General features: G+C 53.8%; 2 protein-coding genes across 2 annotated transcripts in view; both read left to right on the plus strand.

Moving 5' to 3' along the window:
• Window positions 1-64: 64 nt before the first annotated feature.
• Window positions 65-23304, plus strand: LOC103676431 (cyclin-G-associated kinase-like). Its single transcript, XM_040624936.1, has 8 exons — window positions 65-361; window positions 816-965; window positions 11382-11443; window positions 12113-12172; window positions 13106-13220; window positions 16806-16948; window positions 19921-20084; window positions 23082-23304. The coding sequence occupies exons 1-8, from the start codon at window positions 217-219 to the stop codon at window positions 23302-23304; spliced, it is 1062 nt and encodes a 353-aa protein (XP_040480870.1). The 5' UTR covers window positions 65-216.
• The window catches only part of LOC103676866 (cyclin-G-associated kinase), a 35711-nt gene continuing 34330 nt past the window's right edge, over window positions 22386-23766 (plus strand). Inside the window, exon 1 of the mRNA XM_040625384.1 lies at window positions 22386-23438. Coding sequence (XP_040481318.1) covers window positions 23310-23438 — 129 coding nt within the window. The 5' untranslated portion in view covers window positions 22386-23309. The remainder of the gene's footprint in view (window positions 23439-23766) is intronic.

The raw sequence follows: 23766 nt of genomic DNA on the forward strand, positions 1-23766 counted from the left end.
GCGCGATCCGCGACCAGGAATTTGCGCACGCGCACCCGCCCGGCTCGGCGCAACGGAGGCGCCGGCGTTTTTCCGGGCTGCGACGCGCCCCCGCGGGCCTACGTCACGGCGTCGGGGCGGAAGATGGTGCAGCTCCGGGCCGGCGGTTGCTGAGCGGACCCGGACGCAGCTGGACTCCGAGCTCCCCGCTCCGGCGCCCGCTGCGGGGCCGCAGCCATGTCGCTGCTGCAGTCTGCGCTGGACTTCCTGGCAGGCCCGGGCTCTTTGGGCGGCGCTGCCGGCCGCGACCAGACTGACTTCGTGGGGCAGACGGTGGAGCTGGGCGAGCTGCGGCTGCGGGTGCGGCGAGTCCTGGCCGAGGGTGAGGCCCGGGCCGGGGGCGCGGGGCCGGGCGCCGGGGGCCATCGCGGGGTGGCCGGGCGCGGGGCGGGCCGGGAGGGGGCGGGGTCGGACCGGCCCCGCCGGGGTGGGGTATGGGGAGGGTCGTCGCGGTGGGGAGCGGGTGAGGCCGACCGGCTTGACTGCCGAGGGTGAGCGAGGCGGGGTCTGGGGCAGGGCACTTCCTTGCCGGAGGCGTGGCAGTCAGGGCCGGTGTGGGGCCGACCTGCGGCCAGAGGGGAGGCCGCGGCAGTGGGGGAGGAGGTGGTGGGCGGGTGAGGGGCCACAGTAGGGCCGGAAGGAAGGGGACCCAGAAGGCTGAGCATTACGCTGGGCGGCTATGAGTCATGGCCCCTGCCTCACGTCTCGGGCCGTTGTGAGGGTGGTGGGACAGCACTGGACCTCTGGACATCGGGCTGTCTCTCCTCAATTCTCAGGATCCTCGCGTGGGTGCTTGTGCCGCTTGGTGCGGGTGGTTGCAGTCCTGTCCTCCTTGGATGTTGGGATAGACGGTGCTGTGACCCTTTGCCCAGCTTCCTCGTCTCGCCACCTGAGTTTCCCTTGCCCTGATCTCTTTGTGCGTCCACGTAAGTTAGGGCATGCCAACAGTCACGACCGGTCCAGAGCCTTTCAGGTTGCACTCGTCAGCCAAGGAGGAATTTCCGGGTCATTCTTTAGTCCTCTTTGTTTCTGCGTGCTTTCTCCAGCTTCCTGATGTCCTTTCTTTTCCTCACACAGAGTCTATTGCCAACGTCGGTGTGATCCCATTCTCTCCTCTGGATTTTCCTTACATTTTGTTGGTGGCGCCCGCAGGGGTATGTCACATTTTGCTAGCTGGGATGCTTACTGGCTGAACACAGTTGGCTCTGGGGCTGGTGCTGGTGCAGGACAGTATTCCCCGGAGTTAGTGTGGGCAAGGGAGAGGTGCAAGGTGGAACCACATACCTGGCTGGGTAGCTCTCAGGACTGTAGGCTCAGCCTGTCACATGGCCGACCACTGCCACGTATGCTCAGTCTGAGCAGAAACGAGCAGACCCTTCTGATGTCCTTATTCCTAAAGGCCTGAGGGGATGTTCTGGCTGCAGCATTATCACACGCTTTTTCTCCACTTGGGTAAAGAACAAACAGATTTTGGGTGTGATTTGGTAAGAAAACCTTTTCTTAACAGATGTGGGGGCCAGAACCTCTATTAACATTCTCAAGTGTGGTATCTGTTAGAATGAGAGTTCCCTCGGATCAGTTCCTTTATTCCGAAAATACCAAGCAATTATCTTGGTTTTTTAAGAAATTCATAGTTGACAGTATACGTGGTTTTTGCCTTCTGGAATTTAAAATTAGACAAAAACTCTAATGACAGGACAGCGCGGTACTGGGGGATCCTTGGGGCAGGACAGGCAGTGGCGGGGGTTCCAGCAGGCCAAACTGAGGTGAGAGGGTTGAGAATGAGCCCCTACTAGGGCAGGGGTGGGGCCAGGCAGGAGGAGGGGTGATCAGAGATGGGAGGTGGGTCCTGTGGAGCAGGAAGTTTACCGGTCACTTAATACCCAGGATGAAGAACAAGGAAATGGGACTAGCTGATATGGTTGTGCAAAAGAACCCCCTCCCTTTGCTATGTAGGCAAGTCAGGAGATAAAAATACCCAGCACAGTCTTAGTCTTTAGATACGTAACGGGAGCCTTGTAGCCTTTAAAGCTTGTGAAGCCTCTTCCTGAACTGAAATGGTAAGAAAGCCATATGAAGTCTTTCCGGAAAAACAGCAACCCTGGAACCTAGGCTGTGGGAATTCATGCTGTCTTATATAAATGTGGGGAAGTTTCCAAACCTGAAACCCTTGGGTAGAGATGTTGACAACTTCACAATTCTTCAGGTTTCAGAAAGATAATAGCCATGCTGTATATCCTATGATATTCCTACAAGAGTTGGGAAAGTCTTTAATAATTAAATAAATCATGTCCATAGTTAAATGAGTGAGTATCCTCGCTGTGGGGTAATTAAGTCTTTAAATAGCCCCACCTCTGTTCATGTCAGGTGTTGCCCCAGATGAATTTAGGATAGATCAGATTTTGCTGTGAAGTGGTTTAGGAAAAAAAACATTGTTTTCATAGCTTTTTGGAATTTGTCTCTGTAGCATGAAATGGGTTGTGGGCAGAACTGTGGAGCCAGATAGCTTCCTAATCTTTTGAAAATTGGTTTTAAGTTTTCATTTAAAAAAAAGTCAGGTTACTGGGAGTAACCCCAATGTCAGAGATGCTGAGTCCAGGCAGATCCTAGAATACATCCTTTATGTTCTCTTGTTTTGGATTTTGCACCTTCTTGCTTGCTTTCTACTGTCCAGAGAGGTAACAGAGGTGATCGCTCTGCCAAGACAGGTTTGGCCCCGAAGGTGAGTCCACCTCTACAGTGACTATTTGACTTTGGCTACACAGCTAGTGATGTGGACAAGGTGTATGTGGGCAGCTCTTGAGAAGAAGAAAGAAGTCTGCAGAGCTGTCCTGTAGTTTATGTGTAACTGGTTGTGTGTGTTTGCTGGAACACCGTGTGCCGTGCGTGGTATCAGTGGCCTTTGATGAACGTGGGTCCCTTGTGTTCTGTTTGGGGGGCACACGCCACACTAACTCCAGGCCAGCTGTTGTCCTAGCCGTCCACCCCTCTGCGTCCTGGTCCCTGCTTTTAGAGGGCTTCTCCCTTGTCTGTGTCAAGTGTCGGGATTGGTGAGGGCAAGGGGCTGTTTGGTATTGGCTGGCAGTGGCAGGGTTGTGCGATAGGACTCTTGGCTGGAGGTTTCAGAAACCACTGGGGTTGGCGTGACGAAAGGAGAGAGTCGTAGGTTGAGTCAGGACATCCTCTGCGGGAATTCACAGCGCAGTACGTTTTAAGTTGATTTGAAAAGATGATGGGGCGGTCGTCGCTCACTGACATTCTGGCACACGGCTCTTTTCACACAGGAAGTGTGCCTGAGCCCTGTGACTTGGTGGTCTTGTTCCAGTATCTTTTCTCTCAACCACCGTGGCTGCTCTCACCCAGGAAGTGGTGCTGAGTGGATCTTTTCTCCAGGCACCCAGCGCACAGATAACCAAGGTCTTTGCAGGAGGGGCTTGTGCCTTGGGCAGCTGGTTCTGTTCAGAATGGTGTGGTCCAGTCTTGTGTCTGATTAATTGCCCTCTCTCAGTTCTCCTAACCCCACCCTCTTCACTTGCACCCTGGCGACTTGAACATCAGCCCCTTACCTGTCGTAACTAAAATCTAGTATGAAACAGTGACGGTAACCAGCAAAACAGCATTTATGGAGTTCTGACTCTGGCAGGCATAGTCCCTCGTGCTTCCTGTGGTCGTTCATCCTGACGGTGGCTGACGGAACGGCCGTCAGTAGCTTGCCAGTGCCACCAGCCAGTGAGTGGTGGAGTTGGGTGGAGGCGGGAGTGGTAGAGCATATTTTTGGTCACCCACGTGGTGGCGCAGGTCCACCTGTCGAGTGTGTCCTGCAGGGAGAAATGTCCAGAGGATGTCACAGTGAAAGAAGCAATCGGCAGTGCACCTGCTTGCGGAGTCTCTGGAAGTGGGCGTTGCTGGGGGGCCAGGATGGGAGCTGCGTGCCTCAGTTGGCTGCAGGTGCAGGTGCATGCAGGTGCCTATCATGGGGAGGTCGCCATGGAGGAGGGATTATTGTGGGAGGAAGTCACCCTGCGGGGAGGTCATGGGGGGAGGTGTTGGCGCAGGTCACTGTTGTGGGGCAGGGGAAAGTCTGGCCTCTGTCTTTCCGTTGGCCCAGCCTGTTCCTCTCTGTGGACTCCTGCTGTCCGCATGGGCACGTAACCCTGAAAGATCTGTGGTGATCACGTGAGGGTAGGAGACGGAGGTAACGGGGAGTGTGTTCCTTAGAAACAGTGTTAATTGATAACACATAGTCAGATCTCCCAGATTGCTCCTTGTGCCGCTGCACCACATTTCCTGGTGCTCACTGTCCCCCCCCCAACTCTGAGTCCGTGACCCTACGTGGAGGCCTGCCAGACCCCACTGCCCCACACCATCCTCATTGCAGGGGGCAAACACTGTATGGGCTTGTGTGGATTTGCATTTTTCTGTCTCATGACTTTGAGCATATTTCCGTGCTTATTAGCTTATTCAGACTCCTGTTCTGGAATCGTGCATGGATGTCCTGTAGGCATCCTTTTTCTTTTAATTAAAAGCAATTTAAGTTGAGTTATTGACATACAATAAACTATATAGAATTTAGATGCTCTGATAAGGGCTTACGCCCATGTAGCCAACCAGCTGTCGAGGTAGACAGCAGTTGAGTGACCCCACAAAGCCCCCTTCCCCTTGCTCAGAGTCTCCCTCTTCCAGAGGCGCCCCTCCCCGAGTGCTCTCTCTGGTCTCTGAAGTTTGTCCCCTCCATTGTAGTGGCTTGTTCATCCCCTCGCCTGCTGGTGGGCACTTGGGTGTTTCCACTTCGGGCTATGATGAATAAAGCTGCCGAGAACATTCTTTCACAGGATTTTTTGTGGCCGTGTGTTTTCTTTCAGGTAAAATACCCGGGCGTGGCATTTTGGGGTCTCAGTTGGATGCAGGTCTCTGCGTGGAGCAGGCTGCACGGGTGTGCCTTCCCAGTAGCCGCACGAGGGCTCCCGTCCTTAGCCGGCACCTGCATTCGTATTGTCTGTGCCCGTGATTCTGTCTGCGCTGGTCTGTGCGCCGGGGTATCTGTCTGGTGTGGGATTTCCACGAGCCTGATGATACCACGTGGGACACTTTTTCTCCTGCTTATTAGCCAGTTCTGTGTCTCGTTTTGTGTGCGAAATGTCTGTTCGAGTCTTTTCCATTTTGAATTGGACAGGAGTTGTGGGAGTTTTTTATTGCAGGTACAAGTCGGGTATTTTTATATAATACGCACAGATGCGGGTATGTGAGGAGGAGGAAGCAAGCCGTAGGCGGGGTCACTGCTGTCCCTGGCCAAGCCGCCTTGCGGAGTGGGGGGCTGGCCTGGACAGCTGAGGTATCTGTGGCTGTCTCCGAATTCCAGGATGTGTACAATAAAATGTGTTCTCTGTCCTTTCTTTATGTTTCACACAACAGGATTACTATTTCTGTTAAAGATGTATTTATTTGACAGAGAGAGTGAGCAAGCGGGGGGGGGGGGAGCGGAGGGAGAGGGAGAAGCAGACTCCCTGCTGAGCAAGGAGCCCGACTCGGGACTCAGTCCCAAGACCCCGGGATCATGACCTGAGCCGAAGGCAGACACTTGACCGACTGAGCCACCCAGGCGTCCCAGCAGTATTACTATTTTTATTTAAACTTTCAATTTTGAGATAATTGTAGGTTTATTTACTTGTAGTTTTAAGAAATGACACCGGTATACTTTGCCTGTTTCCCTCAGTGGTAACATCTTGAAAAACGAGTCAGTGTCTCAGCCAACGTCTTGACATTGACGTCGTGGAGTCGCAGAACTTTCATCCCCTCAAGGACCCTCCTGACCCTCACAGCCATGCCTCCATTCTTAACCCTGGAAACCACTGATTTGGTCTCTCGCTACAGTTTTGACATTTGTGTATCCTTTTGGCTTTTTGGCTTTTTTCACTCTGGAGATCCATCCACGTGGTTGCGTCCAAAACGTGTTCATGTTCATTGGTGATGAGTACTCCGTGGTGTGGACAGACCCCCGTTTATTTAATCATTCACCAAGTGACGGACATGTGGGTTGTTTCCAGATGTTTTTGGCTATTAGAAATAAAGTTGCTATAAACACTTGTTTTTGTGTGAATGTAATTTCTTATTTTTCTGGGATAAGTGCCTGGGAGTGCAGGCGCTGAGTTGCGAGTTTTGTTTTGGAAACTGCCGGCCTGTTTTCCAGACTGGCTGGGCTGTCTCGCATTTCTCACCAGCAGTGGATGAGTGTCTTTGTCCGCTTGGGCTACCGTAACGAAATGCCGCAGACTGGGGCATAAACAACAGGAATTTATTTTCTCAGCTCTGGAGCTTCCTAGTCCCAGATCTGGGTGCCCGCGATGTTGGTTTCTGGTGTGGCCTGTCCCCTTGGCCGTCAGATGGCGCCTTCTCGGTTGCGCGGGTGGAGAGAGACCCCAGCTCTATGGGGTCAGGGCCCCGCTATGATGACCTTATATCTTTAATTGCCTCCCTAAACCCACCGTCTGCTAATACGGTCACACTGGGAGTTAGAGCTCAACGTGTGGAGCCGGCAGCCACACAGCCGAGTTCTTAACCACGTGACCCAGTGTCTCCGGTCCTTGCCAGCATTTCATGCAGCACTTTTATTTGATCGTTGTAGCAGGTGTGCAGTGATTCCTTACTGTGCCTTCAGTCTGCACTTCTCTAGAGGCTGGCCACGTACCTTCGTGGGCAGAATGTCTCTGCGTGTCGTTTGCCTGTTTTAGAATTGTGTTTTCTTGTCCCTGAGTTTTGAGAGTCCTTTATGTGTTCTGGAGAGAAGTGTTCCATCAGACATGTGCTTTGCAAGAATTTTCTCTCTGTCAGCAGCGTGTCTTTCATCTTAAACAGGGTCTTCTACAGACCCACAGTTTTAATTTGATGAGGTCGCATTATCAGCCCTTCCTCATGTGACTTCTGCTTTTGCTGTCACATTTGAGAGCCCTTAGGCCCAGCTCTGGAGCATGAGGGTGAAGATGGTGAGGGTTTTCACCTGTGTTTTGTCTACGAGTTTCCTACTCTTTTATTTTACCCTCTGAGTCAGTTGTCATAAAACGTAAAGTTTAGCTCAAAGTTGGTTTTTTGTTGTGTTTTTTGCACTGGTCATTGCACATTCCTCCACCTGGTTGATTTTACCATTGCTAAAAACGTCAGTTGGCACATTCGCGGGACTGTTTTGGGACGTTCCTGTTTTGTTGTGTTGGCATCTTTGAATCTGTTCCCGCACCAGCACCACACGGTCTTGATTGATGTAGCTACAGAATGAGTCCTGAAATCGGGAATTCTCTTTTAGGAAAAATTTCAAAAACAAAGAAAAGTAGAAAGAATAACGGAAAAAATATTTGTGTTCCTACTATCTATAATTAATAAATGTTAGCTTTGAAAAAAATCATATTTGACTCCAGACCTTTTACAAAATTTAACTAACCATCACAGATACTGTGAGAGGCTCTGCTGACCTTCTACCCCGACTGCATTTCCCCCTCTTCAGAGGCAACCACCACCGTGAATTTAGTGTCCGGACTTCCTGTTCATCTTCTTTACTTTCTCTGCAAGCATGTGCTCGAAGGTGACAGGTAACACTGCTGCCAGACATTAAATGTTCTGTAATTGATGAGTTTCAATATCGGAAGATGCTTTTCACTTAGGATATCGTTGTCCTGATCTGTGGACGTGCTCACTTCGCGTTTCGCTTGACTGCTCTGTGTCAGGCCCTGTTCTGGGTGCTGGGGGGAGAAGCAGTAAATAGGTCTCCGAATGGAATGTGTGGCATAGCATCAGGTGTCAGAAAGCATTAGGAAGAAGGAACAAAATTGGGCCTAGGGAGTGGTTGGGGCTGGGTGGGTCAGAGGAGGCCCCCAGAAAGGGGTGGAGAGCAGAGCCTGAGCAAAGGGGGGAGTGTCAGGCCAAGGAGCAGGGCCAGGGTGGCCCAGGTGGGGTTGCAGCTCCAGGGGAAGGCCCTGCGAGGGGGCTGCAGAGGGGCCGGGAGGGTCGTGAGGACCTTGTAGCCTTGTTTGTTCTAGAGGCTTTTGGTCGAGCCCTTGGGACTGTCTCCCTGTAGTCGTATTGTCTGTAAATAAGAACACTTTTGGGCTTCCTTTCTGATGTTTATGCTGTCCGTGTATCTTTCTAGCTTTCTTGTGCTGATGACAGTCCCCAGGGAAAGGGATCACAGTGCCCTGCAGACATCCCCGCCTTGCTCTTGATGTTAGAAAGCACCATCAAGGCCCACTTTAGCTGTGGGGTTTTTGTAGTTGCCACTTGTCAGACTGAAGAAGTTCCCTCTGTTTGCTGAGAATGTTTCATGTTACTATTTTGTAAAGTCAGGGGAACCTGGGGGGCTCAGTCAGGTAAGCATCTACCTTGGCTCAGGTCATGCTTCCCGGGTCCTGGGATTGAGTCCCACATCGCATCGGGCTTCCTGCTCAGTGGGGCACCTGCTTCTCCCTCTGCCTCTCCCCCTGCTTGTGCTCTCCCCCCCCCAATATATAAATAAAATCTTTTTTTAGAAAAAGAAAGAAAAGTCGTGAGTGGTTTTCGTGTTGACAGATGCTTTCTGTGTGTCTGTTGAGGCACTCCACTCTCCCCGTCCTGTGTGTGTCCTTCGCCACAGGAATTGTGTTTTGGTGTTGAACCACCCTTGCATCCCTCGAGTGGATCCCACTTGGTCATAGTGTATGGTTCTTGTTAGGTGTTGCCAGACTCTCCCTGCTGGCATTTTCCTGCCGGTTTTTATACCTGTGCTAATGAGTGCTTTCGATCTGTGATTGTGTCTTTGCTTTGGGTTGGCAACTGTTTTCTCCTGTCACTTAGGAAGGACTTTGTGCAAGATTGCTGTGCTCATTCTTACTTAAATGTTCCATAGAATTCACCAGTGAAGCCATCTGTTTTCTATTTTTGTTACACGGATTTTCACTTGTTTCCTTTCATCTGTTTTCTTATATGGACTTATCTTTTTTAAGCAGGCCTGTTGAGATAAAAATGAGACACAGAGTGCACATGTAGGTGTCAGACACGTTAAACACGTTCAGTGCACACACACCTTTGTACCTGTCACGGTAGCCAAGGCCAGAAACACATCCCTCACCTCCAGAATGTTTGTCCTTCCTCATTACAGCCCTTTCCTTCTCGCGTCCTCCACCCCCAGGCAGTCACCAGTGTGCTTTCTTTTTAAAGATTTTATTTATTTATGTGACAGAGAGACAGCCAGCGAGAGAGGGAACACAAGCAGGGGGAGTGGGAGAGGAAGAAGCAGGCTCCCAGTGGAGGAGCCTGATGTGGGGCCTGATCCCAGGACTCTGAGATCACGCCCTGAGCCGAAGGCAGACGGTTAACGACTGCGCCACCGAGGCGCCCCAGCGGTGTGCTTTCCGACACTGTAGATGAGTTAGTGCTTGAGACGTGACGTGTCTCCTCTGCCTCCGTGCTGCTGGTGGTGGCTGAGTCGCGTCCCACGGAGGGATGACGGTTTGTCCGCTTGCCGCTGGTGGACGCGGAGGCTGTTTCTAGTTTGGGCAGTTACACACGAAGCCAACGGGACCATGTGTGTACAGGTGTCTGTACGGATGTGTCCTCCATCTTTCCGGTTAAATGGCCAGCAGTGTGATGACAGACAGGGCCATTGAGCCAGCTTACCTTTACCCTTTGAAGAAACTGCCGGACCGTGTTCCCACAAGCAGTGTGTGAGCACTCAGTGTCCCCACATTCCAGTCAGCACTTGGTACGGTCCGTTTGAAACACTGAGGCTTCTGATTAGATGGACAGCAGGATTCTCGTGTTTGGAACTGTGTGTTTCCCTAACGGATGGTGATGTTGAACGTCTTTTCGTGTGCTCACTCACCACTCGTGTATCTTTGGTGACGTGTCTTTTTGTATATTTCACCCACTAAAATTTTTGTTACTGAATTTGGGATTTTCTGGAGAGAGTCCTTTATTGGGCATGTGATTGAAAGTCCAGCTAGTGCTCTGTGTTGTTTCCCTCTCAGTGGTGTAGCTAAAAAAACAGAAGTTCTTTACTTTGATGAAGTCCACTTGTCATTGTTTTCATTTGTGGATCATGCTTTTGTTCTTATGTCTAAGAAATCTCTAAGGTGTGTAGAAATATAGTTGATTTATTTTTATTTTTTGAGTGGGAGAGTGAGCATGATCCTGGGCAGGGGCGGGGGCTGGGGGGAGGGTGGCGCAGGGAGAGAGGGAGAGAGAGAATCTGAAGCAGGCTCCATGCCCAGCGTGGAGTCTGATGTGGGGCTGGATCTCACAACCCTGAGATCACGACCTGAACTGAAATCAAGAGTCAGACGCTCAACCGACAGAGGCACCCAGGCGCCCCTGAAATACAGTTGATTTTTTAATGTTGTGCATATAACCCATGATTGCCCTAAATTCTTTTATTAGTTATAATAGCTTTTTGGGGTTAGATTTCACAGTGTTATCTACACAATCACATTGTGTGCAAAAAACCCCATTTTCACTTCTTCCTTTTCAATCTGGATGACCTTTATTTCTTTTTCTCGCCCAATTGCACTGGCCAGGCTTCCAGTGCAACGTTGAGCGGCAGTGGTGAGAACAGCTGTCCTCACCCTGTTCCTGGTGCTGGGGAGAAGCACGGAGTCTTCTACCACCCAGCACGAGGCTGGAGGCTGATGGTTGGTCTCTCGTAGACACCTGTTACTAGGCTCTCGAGCGTCCTCATGATCCTAGTCTGCTGAGAGTTCTTCGTTTCATGATGTCATTTTTCACCGTGGGAAAATAGAGAAAGCTAGAGTTAATCCTAAAAACAGGAGAATTACGTTATTTTCAGACGTTGAACCAGCTCTGCTCAGTTGTGCTGTGTTACGTTCTTGTACGTATTGTTGGGTTTGGTATGCTGACGTTTTAGTTTACTCAAAGTCAAGGATTTGTGAGGAACTCTTTGTGTCTGTGTGGTACTGGATGTATCTTCTTTGGGCATTGGGCACCATGGGCCTCTTTTCCTCTAGATGGGGTAGTTGGTCCTCTCTTAATTTCTCTTTCTTGCTCTTGCTGTCTCTCTGATCAATCAGTCTAGAATTTGTCAGTTTCATTTTCTTGTTTTCAGAGAATTTTGGCTTTCAGAGGCTTTGGTGTTGTTGATTTTCTCCATTCTTTTCTTCATTGATCTCTGTTCCTATATTGATTTCCTTCCTGTCTCCGAAGCAGGATATTTAAAAGAGAGGATCCTCTCAATTAGGGGCATTATGTTTGTGGAAAAGAAACTGCCAGCCACCAGTCCAGTTTGTGTCTCACCTATGAAGATATTTTAAAGCTGACTGTCAAGTCAAGTCATAGCACTGAACTGATTTGTCTCTTGTTCGGATTTCCAGGAGGGTTTGCGTTTGTGTATGAAGCCCAAGACCTGGGGAGTGGCAGAGAGTACGCCTTGAAGGTAAGAAGGGTTGGTGTTTGTGTGGGGTTCGGGTTGTGGTGAGGAGGTGTCTGCGTGACGCTGTCTGCAGGGATTTATTCCTCTTATGTAGTACACACTTCTCTTTAACAGTCTCCCGTTGGTCCCTTCTGAGGGAAAGTCATCAGCAGCTTTAGAATCTTTATGCTGTGGGGCATGGGGTAACCGGCATGCCAAGTGCCAAAATGAGGGGTCCGCGGATTGTGGGGTTTTGAAAGCCGCTGGTGTGAAATGGGTCGCATAGCTTGTCTGTAGCTCGGGGTCACGGTGGGGGGGCCACCTGGGGTGCGCAGCAGGCCTCGTGGGGGCCGTGCAGGTGTTGTGGGCTGCTGCCGAGGCGCTGACTGACTGGAGATCAGGAACGTAGGCCCATATCCCTGCTAGTGTCTTCTCCCATTTTCCTTGATTGTCTGACTTTGCTCTCGCCTGTTTGGAGAAAAGTCTCCTATTTTTAGTATTTCTTGTGTCCTTGGATCATAAAGGACCATGTTCAAGGGTCTTTAACCTTCTGTCAAGTTTTTACACAGGCCAGATGTTAACATACAGGTAAGCAGGTTGTGCTTTTAGGTCACATTGCATTTATTCTCTTGGGTGTAGAGTAGAAAGATAAACACTCCTTAATCTTTTTTTGTTTGTTATTTCCTGATACAGAGATTATTGTCTAATGAAGAGGAAAAGAACAGAGCCATCATTCAGGAAGTTTGTTTCATGGTATCCTTTTCCCGGGACTGAGAGCACGTGCGGTCACGTAGGGAGGCCTGCATCACACTATGGCTGTCTGCTGCTGTGAGGTTACTCTGAGGCTCTTTGGGTGTGCTAAAATTGGCCTTCTGCTTCACTGGACCTATCTGTGGAATATTTTTAGTAGAAAGGAGTTTTCTTCCTTGCTCTTCACTCCCAGGGTAATAGCAAGAGGTTCGGTAGCTTTGGAAATGCAGATGTTCTGACCCAAGAGGCCTCTGTGCCCACAGGGTGGGCTGATTCCCTGCCCTCTGCCCCTAACGAACCTGATGTGGCCCATGGCGCCTGGCCATGAGCTGTGCTCTGGTGATCGCCAGGGACCCTTGCTGGGCCCAGTTCCCATGGGCCTCAGTGTCCCTTCTGGTCGGCTGCCCCGCCCCGAGCACTCGGGCAGTTGGGTTTCTATTGCACGGATGGTGGACGTGTGGGGCTTTTCTTGCTGGCTCTCCACTCTGGCACGTGTTCTCCCTCCACGGGGGTCTTGCCCTCTGCTGTCAGAACGTGTTCTCTCTTCTCTCTCGAAGCTCTGTCTACCATGAGCCCGCTGGCTGCCTGAGCCCACGGGTCCTCGACTGGCAGAGGTTTGCTGGATTCATTCACTCCTCGTGGCCTCCCACACGGTGCACGTGCCCTTTGCCTGCTGGACTGCCTGGCCTGTGGTCAGGTGTGTGTGGCCAGCATGGTGGTGGTCTTCATTCCCACCTTCCCTCTCCTTTCCCTCTTCTACCTGCAACCTGCCTTTCTAGTTTGCCCCCACCTGCTCTCCATCTTTCTGCTCCGGCGTGCTGGGATTATGAGGTAATTTCATTCAACATTTTGACTCTAGAGTTTTAATATCATACATATGATATTTGTTTTTAAATGTGCAGACTTACGCATTCTCCTTTAACAAGACACCTGCAGAAAAAACTTTCTGGCCACCCCAATATTGTCCAGTTTTGTTCTGCAGCATCCATAGGGAAAGAGGAATCAGACACTGGGCAGGCTGAGTTCCTGCTGCTCACCGAGCTCTGCAAAGGTAACATTTCGTTAGGGTCTGAGCCGCAGCGGTGTCACACGTTCGTGTGCTTAGCTGTAATAGCAAGGGTGGGGTTGCTGCTGTGCCCTTGAGGGCACACGATCCAGTGGTGTCAGGCGCTCCCTGTGTTCTTAGGGAGGAAGACCCCCTAGTTCATTGGTAGGAGTAGAAGGGACCCAGGGGCCTTCCAGAGAGTTCCAGGGGCAGAGTGGTTATGTGAATATCTGTGGATGGTGCCAAGGGAGCAGAGGCATGGGACGTGCCTGGTTCCCGCGGTAGGGGCTCAGTCCGTCTGCTCCGCGGAGGGTCAGGGTGCACTCACACGTGGAACGTCTGCCCTGCTGGAGCTCACCATCTCAGTGGGTGACGCTAGATAGTGCAAGTTCTCAGGGAGGAGTGGGGGCAGGTGCAGAGGCCCGGCCAGGAGGGCCTGGAACCAGAGGCAGGAGCCAGCGGGCGTCATGAGCGGAGTGCCCTCAGCCCTCGGTCACCAGGAGCGTGTGCTGGGAGAGAGGAAGCCTGCGCCCCGCGGCCACAGGGCTGAGTGCTGTGCCCGCGAGAGGAGCACTCACGGAAGGAAAGGGTGGGTGCCGTGAGCGTGGGCACCCGGGAGGAGTCGTGTTGTAGCAGGCGGGGGCGGAGGCGTTGAGCACGATGTGGACAGCTGGCAGTGGCAGGGAGCCGGGGCCAGGGAACCACCCAGGGGCAGGGGTCCCTGTCTAAGCACAGGGGAGTGAGGCACTCCTAAAATAAATGCCGCTAAATGCACTTTCCTTCTGAGAAAAGCCTGCCACGTGAGGCGTCTTCTCGTGCCCACACGCTCACTTGTTCTCTCTTCACGGCTCTGCAGGGTCCCTTAGGTCCATAGCACGAGATCCTCAACCAGCACCCCTTTCGCGACGCATACTTTGCCTTGACCACAAATGTTGACGCACGGAACTGCCGTGTGTCGGGCACGTGAGCCCGGCGATCCTGTGGACGGGGCTGCTGGGGGCCTGTTGGGTGGGGTGCCACGTGGGGCCTCTGAGCAGCACACGTTGGGCGGCACGTGTGAGGCTGCACGCGGCTTCCCGTCTGCCCTGTGGGCTGTGCTGCTGGTGCTGTGTGTGCCTTGTCCCGCTTTCCACAGCTCATGCGTCTTTGGTTCTTTTATCATGTCCTCTGTTCCTCTTCGGGGCACTCAGCGTGCTCCTGGGTCGCTTTCATTCTGGGTTTTGAAAGGCTTTGGGTTCACCAGGACCAATGTGTCCATCTCACCAGGGACCCCGGCGGCCTGGCAGCAGCCCCTGACAGCACTTGCCCGTGTGGGGTGGCGTGGTGCTCCATGATGGAGCAGACCCACAGAGCACGCACCTCGGTGTGGCACTGGCCTGGGACCACCCGTCTGGGAGCAGCATGAGAAGTTTGGGGTGCTTACAGGGCAGGTGCTGTGGGCCGCAGGGCATGGGGTGGAGGGTGGAGGGGAGCCTAGGGAAGGATATGGATGCCAGTCCCACTGAAGGAGGGCCTGGATGTATGCCTACAGTCCCCCACCCCTCCCTGGTCCTCGCCCTCCAGTCTTGCCCTCCACTGTGCCTTCTCCAGGAGCACTGCCACCGTTAGGATTGTTACTTTTTTTTTTTTTAAAGGTTTTATTTATTAATTCAACAGAGATAGAGACAGCCAGCGAAAGAGGGAACACAAGCAGGGGGGAGTGGGAGAGGAAGAAGCAGGCTCATAGCGGAGGAGCCTGATGTGGGGCTCGATCCCATAACGCCGGGATCACGCCCTGAGCCGAAGGCAAACGCTTAACCACTGTGCCACCCAGGCGCCCCAGGATTGTTACTTTATTAAAAGATCCCCCTTGATTCTCACTGGACACCGGAGGCCACTGAAGCACTGGCATTGTGACCCGCCTGCCGTGGCCTGGCTCATTCCTGTTACCCAAGGCAGCATGGCAGTCAGTCTGTCACCGCTGCTGTGAACCCCTTAGCAATGCCTTGTGGGGCCTGTGCCCTGCCCGTGTCACGGGGGGGAGCAGGCCGTTATTTCCTGAGGGCACCCCGTCCCTCCTGAGGGTGGGGTGCAAGGCTGTGATGGAGGTGTGGCTGGGAGAGGGCAGCAGTGGGTTGGTCCAGTGGAGTGAGGGCCAGGCGGGCTGGTGTGCAGGCCTGCAGAGTTGGGCGGTCCACCAGAGTGTAGACTCTGTGGCAGATGGGTCAGTGGACAGGAGTGTGCAGGTCCTGAGCCATAATCCCGTTTTGCGAGCTGCGAAGGTGATGCCATTACAAAACTCCACCCCCCTTGGGAGTGCGGGAAGGCCATGCTGTCTGTCCAAGTGCTGTGCCGTCTGCAGAGCAGTTAGCATCCACTTCACGTTTGGAAGCTGTGTCTCTTGGCACTGCTGCATGCAGCACAGGGGTTCAGTGCCTCTCCCAGACAAAGAGACCCCAAGCAAAGTCCATAGTGAGGGTTGGGTAGTCCCATGTGTCATAGAGAAAAGAGCCTGGGTGTGCACATTTATAGGGTGAGCAGAGATGGCTCCCTCGAAGGTAATGTAGCCAGGAGCTGAAGAGAGGAAAAAACCATCCCAGCTGAGAGTGTGGCATGTGCAAAGGTCCTGGGGCCTGTGGCTGGAAGGGACTCTGTGGGGGTGTGTGGCAGGAGATGAGGCCTGTAGGGGTGGTAACGACTTTGGTTCTGCATTGAGGGGGTGGGTCCCTGTGGCGCAGTGTGCCAGCAGACGGAAGGAGATGGAGGGCTGAGGCAGCCTGGGGTCTGGAGCCAGAAGGGAGCAGGGCAGAGCCCAGGAGGGGGGAGGCTCTGGGAAGTGTCTCTGGGCAGGGTCCACAGGTAGGAACAGGGCTGTAGGGTTAGGGTTAGGGTGCTGAGGCATGTGGTGTGTAGGCAGCCTGTAGAGGCAGGTGCTGGGGGCATGAACGTGGCGTTCCCAGTGGGGAGGTGGCACGTGGTCACGGAGGAAGCCCTCAGCCCTGCCTGTGGCGGAGCTAGCGGCCCCGCACCGGAGTCTCCTGGCTTCCCTGCTCTGGGTCCGAGGATGACAGGTCCTTGCGCTACAGAGACAGGGAGGAGTGGCCGCGAGGGGACAGCCCCAAGGGAGGGCAGGGTCGGTGCCCCCAGCGCCTGGTGCAGGTCTGTGCCCTCAGCACACGGCGAGCTGCGGTGCGCTCCGTCCATGGACAGTCTGTGCTTCAGGAAGGAATGCGTATTGGCTGAGGGTTCACGCTCTCGGGCAGGTGACCATTTGCTGCCTGAGGACATGTAGCGGTTTGAGAGGGTGTCCGTGTTTGCGGTCGTGGCGCCCGTAGCTGCATCTTGTGCCTGACCATGTGAGGTGCAAGGTCTGTGGTGAATACGCAGGTCGTGGGCTCTGTAACTTCGTTGCGTCCCGGTGGCGGTCCCTCCGTGGGGTTTCCCGGACAGGCAGCTTCTGCGTCAGGGCCCCAGGGGCGAATGCCGGCTCACGCGCGCGGCGGTGGGCGCCTCGGTGGGCTCGGGGCAGCAGGAGGCCGCACAGCTGTGCCGCCTGGGGTGGGTGCAGCGTCCGTAGCTCCATGGTGATGTGAATCTAATTGTGTCTTTTAGGGCAGCTGGTGGAATTTTTAAAGAAAATTGAATCTAGAGGTCCGCTCTCGTGCGATACTGTTCTGAAGATATTCTATCAGACGTGCAGAGCGGTGCAGCACATGCACAGACAAAAGCCGCCCATCATCCATAGAGACCTCAAGGTACCGCCTCCCGCCACCGTGCGGGCCTGCACCACTGCCCCCAGTCAGGATGTCCAGCTTGCCGGCAGTGAAGTCTGGGATGGCTTTTCCAGAGAAGATGGGTGTCGTTGCTTCTTAACGTCAAAACGGGTTTCTGGAAGCTTCTCTGTGGAAGCAGTGCCGAGCCCTTTCCATATCATTCAGCTTTGCAGTCTCCTGGGCCTGGGGCTTCATGCCGCCTGCGTGCCCATTCCTCTACCAACCTGGCCTTTTGCTGGCTCTGGATGCTCACGGCTGAGGCTCCCCCCTTCCACCTGCTGGAGCCGTGAGGGGAGCTGCTCCTGTTCTGGATCGTCCGTGCCCTCTTGCCCCTTGACGACCCGTCCACGGGCAGAGGCTCTGCAGGCGTCTGCGCTGGGCTCAGAGGTCGCTGTCCCACAGGGAGCAGTGCTCCCGAGATGCCACAGCACGGTGCCCGCCGGCCGCCAGACTTGGAGCTGCCCACGGGGGGGAGTAGCAACGTGGTCGTGATTGTCCCTTTTCCACACTGTTAATGAAACGAAATGGTGTTTGCTGTGTTCGTAGCGAGTACCGTCTTCTTCCGTAAACTTGATGTTTTTGCCCTTCTTTTTCTGTCGTGTGTCCATCAGACTTTTTGATCAGCAGGACTAGTGGCATTTTCACGTATGTGCTGCAAGTGCCTTCTTCTCGTTTATGGCCTACTTTTTATTTCCTCTCTTGTGTCTTTGGAAAAGTCGGGACTTGGTGAAACTTGCCGGGCATCCACGAAGCTCGTACCCTGACTCTGGCCACATCTTAAAGGAGCAGGTGTTTGCTGAAGAACTCTCTGATCCCTTCGTATCATCTCTTGTCCAGTCTGTGGCCAGCTTTCCCAGATTTTTCTTCAAGTGTGGTGTGTCTCCAACCCGGCTGGCCTGGAACCGCACCCTCCCCTCCTTGGAGCCAGTGGGGGTGCTCTCGCGTGTGCCGGGGAGACACTGGCACACCCTGTCTGTGGGGTGGCATCTTTGTTTAGATTTGAACCTTGGACAAGCCTGACCTTTTCCTTTTGGCCCTCGAACCTGAGAGGTTGGCAGGTGCCCCCCTGTTGCAGAAGTCTGTGGGGTCAGAAACCACTGTCCTGAGGGTGCCTGGGCAGTGGCAGTCCTGCACGCCAGCCATCCTTTCCCTTGTTGTCTGGACGGGCCTTAGTCAGCCAGGTGGCTGGTGGATTTTCTTGTGGCATCAGGACTTCTGGTTTGCGTGTTAACACATGTGCTGGTGTGTCCGTAGTTTTTTTTTTAAGTGGCGGGAACTCTAGAAGGATGAAATTTGTAAAGAATCAGTATTGGTGAAGTTCGCCTGTCTTCTCAGTGCCCCGTGTTCGCCAGGGGACCACAGTCTCGATGGCTTGTCCGTGGGAGTCATTAAATAGGCCTCTGCAGAGGGGCAGGTGTGACACGGGGGATGGCAGAGGCCATGGGGACACATGTCCTTCTCATTGTTTTGCTCCTGTGCATGGCTCCATCCAACACTGCAGGCCGTGGGGTGTAGCGCTCGCGTCTGCCTGTTTGCTCAGCCTTGTGGCTCTAAGGTCCGTCCATCTTGTGTGGTCCACACTCAGTAGAGCGTGTGTTGTGAGAGCTTGTGCACTTGGTTGACACCTGCTTCCTGAGTTGCTCTTGTCCATCCTTTGGCCTGTGGAAGGATGCTTGCACCGTCCGTGGGCATTCCCACCAGCAGCACGTGGAGGCCCCTGCGCCCACACTTTGCCGGCGACCCTTGGTGTTGGCAGACAGTGTGGATGTGGCTCACGGATTTTAGCTGGATTTTCCTTCCGTTAACGGGCATCTTTTCAAGTGTGTCGAGGCTTGGATTTTCTCTTTGGGGAGGTCCCTGTGGAAGAGTTTGCCTATTTTTCCCGAGGTGTCACTTTCTGTTGGGTTTCTTGGAGCCCCGTGCCGGTGTCATCAGTCTCTGAGCGGCAGGTATCTTTGATGGGTGCTGCTTGTTGGAAGTGGGGTCTCTGTGTCTTGCCGAGCAGTTGTTACCCTCCAGGGATGTTGTCCTGGAGAGACCTGGAGTCCGCCTTTGCATGGAGGGGCAGGTCTTCCTCGGTCCATTGTGGGTGGCCATCCAACTCTCTTGACACGTTGCCTTGATGGGCCATCCTGTGCCTGTGTCCCTCAGTGCCACCTCGCTGTGGGCACGGCGCTCAAGGGATATCCTGTGGGGCTGTCGGTCCTGGTGCCTGTGCTCCTCTGCCGTCTTTAATGGGGCTTCTCACCGAGCAGATGGCTCTTCCGGGCTCCTGGTGTCTCCACGTGAATCTCGGAGTTAGTCTGTCAGGTTCCACCAAAAACCTTTCCAGAAACTGATTGGAGTTGCCATTCAAGCTGCCTGGGGACCCATGCCACGGAATGTTAGTTACCCCAGCCACCTAGGTGTGTGGGCCGTGCAGAAGCAGCCAGTGGCTGGAGCTGGCTCCTGGCTGCTAGACTGGGGACCTGCCCTGCGGTGACCCCGGCATATCTGTGCCTGCTGTCTTAAGAACGTGGTCCAGCTCCTTGTCTCTTTTGGATTTTAAGAGTTTATCTCACGTGTTTGTAGTTTTCTGAGTAGAGGTGTTTTGTGTATCTGTTGTTCGATTTCTTCTTGGGTTCTTGATGTGTTTAATGATTTTGAAATGCAGTGTTAATGTTTTTCATCTTTTAGCTCACTTTTAAAGGTTTCTTTGTATATCTTATGTTATTGATTGGAATTATCTTTGATTTGTGGTTGATTTTAACTTTTTTCCTTTTATTGTTCTGAGTTACCTGTTTTTAAAGGTACACGTACTGACTTGGATCAGCAAGAAGTTAAGATGCTGTGTGTTCCCATGGGCGGAAGGCCCCTCACTGTGCTCTGGGGAACCCCCTTCTGTCTCTACAGCACTCTCTGGGCCTGGGTCTCTGCACCCCAAGTTCATAAGGACTGTCTTCTGAATTCTGCAGGTGGAAAACTTGTTGCTCAGTAACCAGGGGACCATCAAGCTGTGTGACTTTGGCAGTGCCACGACCATATCGCATTACCCTGACTACAGCTGGAGCGCCCAGGTCTGCTCGGCCTGGAAGGAGACGCTCTCACCACAGCGGTGCGCTGTGCCCTGTGAGGACAGGTGAGCCAGACCCTGGTGTTTGCCTCCCAGGCTTGTCTCTGGGCCAGGAAACACCGAGTTGGAGGGTTGTCTCCATCACTCACCTCATCCCAAAACTGCCTCTTACAGCTTTTTTTTATTGCATTTTTTTTATATATATATTTTGGTAAAAGACACGTGATGTAAAACTTGGTGTCTTAACCATTTCGAGTGCACGTTCCAGCGGCATTAAGCACGTTCATTGTTCGGCCATCCCCACCGTCCGCCCACAGGACTTCATCACCGTCCCAAATGTGGCTTTTTAAAAATATATGTATTGTTTAAAGTTACACCTCATGGGCTCCGGCAGGAGACCCCAGAGGAGATTGGTGAGGGTGCCGTGAGCACGCGTGGTTCTGGGGAGGGACCGAGAGGGCTTCGTGACGTGCCCTCATCTGGACACCCCAGCGGCTTCTACTTCGATGAGCAGCTTACAGCACACGCAGACAGAACATAGGACGCTGGGAACCACAAGGAAGGATGGGGTAGGGGAGGTGCGGAGGCTCTGCAGGGGCATCAAGGCAAGCCTGCTGAGAAGGAGCCTGAGGGACAGGGCTTGAGCCAGCGGGGCACGTGCTCGCTCCCTCAGGACCCGTCCCACCAGAAGCTCGCCTGAGTACCTGTTGCTTCAGATCTGCACTGAGGTCAGATCTGCACTGAGTACCTGTTGCTTCTCCTGGAGTCTGTTGCCGTCTCCTGCACTGAGTACCTGTTGCTTCTCCTGGAGTCTGTTGCCGTCTCCTCCAGGCCCCAGACCAGGGTGTCGGGTCAGAGCACAGGTGCTCCTGACCTGCTGGCTGTTCCTAGACAGACTGTGCTCATTGAAGGAAGGGGTCTGTCCTCCCCTCATGTTCCATTACCAAATCGGGGACGTGTCAGATCCCCCCAGACCAGCGCATTCCCGCTTCTGGGTGAGAACACGTGTAAGATGGCTGCTCCCAGCGAAGCACGAGTGTCGACTGTTCTCCTTAAGTTGCTCTCCAGAGAACAGTGGTGTGGCAGCGAGGGAAGGGGCCCCTGGGTCCCCATGCGGTGGGTGGTTGGCTTTGTCCCCATTTGCTGACTTCGGTAGATCCTCGGAGGTGAGCAACCACCCACTGTCTCTCGTGCACCCCTGTTTGGGTGATGGTTCGTTCTGTCTTCCAGTCGCGGGCCGGGGGAGGTGTGCTTGCTGTGCTTCTCTGCCCTGCATCTCCCCCTACCCCCACTGTGTGCCACGGTACCACACACCACACCGCCGTAGCAGGAGCCCCCACCGCTCACGTGCTGACTCTTTATAAGGACTTGTGGCTGCCATTTTTTCCATGGTTCAGTTATTTTGGTGCCAAAATGCCCAGATTTGCTTCGCACTTGGTCCTGTGTTCTTTGACATGCTCCCATCATTTTGGAGCCCTCAACTACTTTCTGAAGCAGCAGGATGTTGTGAGCTCAGCAGGTGCGTGTCCTGTCCAGCCCTGGCATCTGTGTTCCTCAGAGGAGGGCTCCACCTCTGAGCGGGAGGTGGCATCAGAGACCAAGCTCTGGGTACGTGAGCGTGTGCATGTGTGCTTACACGCGTGTCCTTCTGTTAGAAGTCACACATCTACGCCGGTACCTGCACTCTGGCCTGTCCCGTGGGGTTCCTGCCCCCACCCCACATCTGTGTGTCCTTCTTTCCCGGCGAGTGGTCCAGCAGCAGCATCCGTGTGCGTCCACTCATCGTTCTGCTGCATGTGCAAGAGTTCCAACATTGCTAGAGAACGCGAGTCTCCTGGCAAGAACTCAGGGTTCACGTGTGGTCCTGGTGTGCCCCCCACCCCCCGGTCTGCAGCCCAGACCAAGTTCCTTGGATTCGGTCTCTCTCCTTCCGAGTCCTTTTGTTACTTATTTGAAATACATTTGGGTGTGTCTTTTTTTGATTTTATTTTTTATTTAATAGACTTTAACTTTTGATCAGTTAGTTACAGGTTTTCAGAAGAATGGAGCTGAAAGTGGAGTGCTCCCCCATCGCCCACACTCTTTGCTCTTGGTCCTCCTGTGTTTCTTCTGCAGGGCTGAACACGCGGGCGTGCATTCCCAGGTCCCCAGCCCTCTCGCGCTCCACACGTTCCTGTGGCTTCTGTCTGCTTTTTCTCCTTCGTGGTCTCTCCTGGGTCTGTGTGCGTGGGTCCCTCCACGGTGCAGCCCTGTGCCCTGTGGGCAGTACCTTGTGCTCACGGTCAGGCTGCGTCCCGTGTCGTGCCGTCTGCAGAGTTAGAGACAGCAGCACTGTGAGCAGCCTGCACGTGGGTTCTTGTGTCTGTATCTTCCGGGGGTGAGCCCGGACGCGCAGTGGCTGGGTCTGTGACTAAATCCAGCTAATGAAGTTGGGGTTTTAACAGAAGCTTACCAGGCACGCACAACAGCGCAGAATCATAAGTATGCCACTGGGTGGCTTTTCCTGTGTGGCTGCCCCCTGACACCCCACATCTGGGCCGTGTGGCGCCCCCAGCCGCACCTCCCTCCTGGTGTTCTGGGTGAGTCCTGCCTGAGTGCAGGAGTGTGGTTTCGGGAACGGCCTGCTTGAGGCCCTCACCCACTTTGATCATGTTCCGTTTACCCCCAAGGAGTTGCAGGAGTTACATGCCGCACGCGTGAGCCCCGTACTGGCCCCGGGGCTCACGCACACTCACCCCACCTGTGGCTGGCCTCTGCAGAGGCTTGCTCTTGAGTAGCAGACCTGCAGGTGGAGAAGAGCTTGTCATACTTTTCGTGTGTCCTGCTGAGGTTGTGGCCCTGGAGTCTGCAGCCTCGTGGTTGGTGTTTGTGTTTACTGTGCACGCAGCCTCCGTTCTCCCCTGGGTGTGTGGCCCTCTGCCGTGCCGTGCCTCCAGCCTCTCTTATCCGTCACGTGTCCCACCCTGTGTATATGGGTCTCAGCGTTCTTGGTATAGCAAGCTTCTTTTAGAATAGCTCTTCCTCTCGCAGACACGCGTGACCCAACCCACGGCTCTGGGCCAGACTTTCCACGGGCCCAGACAGCTGGGATATCCGCAGTGAACGCTTGGCGTGGCTGCTTCAGCGAGCACTGAGGCACCACGGAGCAGGCGGCAGTGGGGGTGAGGAGGGAGATGAGCAGCTGGCTGTCGTCGTGGAACACAGTGGGATGCAACGAACGTCGTTCCTAGACGTCCTGCAGTGTATTCTGGAAAGTGGCACGGCATCGATGCGAAGTAAGAGATAGTGCTCATGTGTGGCCTTTCCTTTGAAACGCTGTCTGTTTTTCAGATTACCAGGAACACCACACCCATGTACAGGACGCCAGAAATCGTGGACTTGTACTCAAACTTCCCGATCGGCGAGAAGCAGGACATCTGGGTGAGGCTGTGCCGCTGTGCTGCCCGGGCAGCCCTGCCTGTGGGCACACGGGAGGCCCTCAGGCACGGGTTCCAGCCGTCCCACTCTGCTCGTGTTCCCTTCGGAGTCCCTTCTTCCTCCTTTTCTCCTTCCGTTGTTTTCGTAAGAGTCACTTGTGACTGCTGTTAGCAGAGACTCACTGAATAAAGTTGGGTGGGGTGTCAGCGTGCAACAGAGTCCCACAGGGCCCTCCAGGACGCCGTGTCTGGGACGGCGTCCCTGTGACAGATCTGCTGCCTGCAGGCTTGGACCTGAGCCCTCCTGACCCATGGACATCTGCTCTCCTGGT

Source organism: Ursus maritimus, unplaced genomic scaffold (assembly GCF_017311325.1).
Source record: "Ursus maritimus isolate PB19 unplaced genomic scaffold, ASM1731132v1 scaffold_8, whole genome shotgun sequence".
NCBI lineage: Eukaryota > Metazoa > Chordata > Mammalia > Carnivora > Ursidae > Ursus > Ursus maritimus.

Excerpts from the sequence above, each read along its gene's own strand:
- LOC103676431 (XM_040624936.1), top strand. The coding sequence starts at position 217 with ATGTCGCTGCTGCAGTCTGCGCTGGACTTCCTGGCAGGCCCGGGCTCT. Across the intron at positions 362-815 it reads GCGGCGAGTCCTGGCCGAGG|GATCCTCGCGTGGGTGCTTG; the intron begins GTGAGGCCCGGG and ends CTCAATTCTCAG. Across the intron at positions 13,221-16,805 it reads GCTCACCGAGCTCTGCAAAG|GGCAGCTGGTGGAATTTTTA; the intron begins GTAACATTTCGT and ends TGTGTCTTTTAG.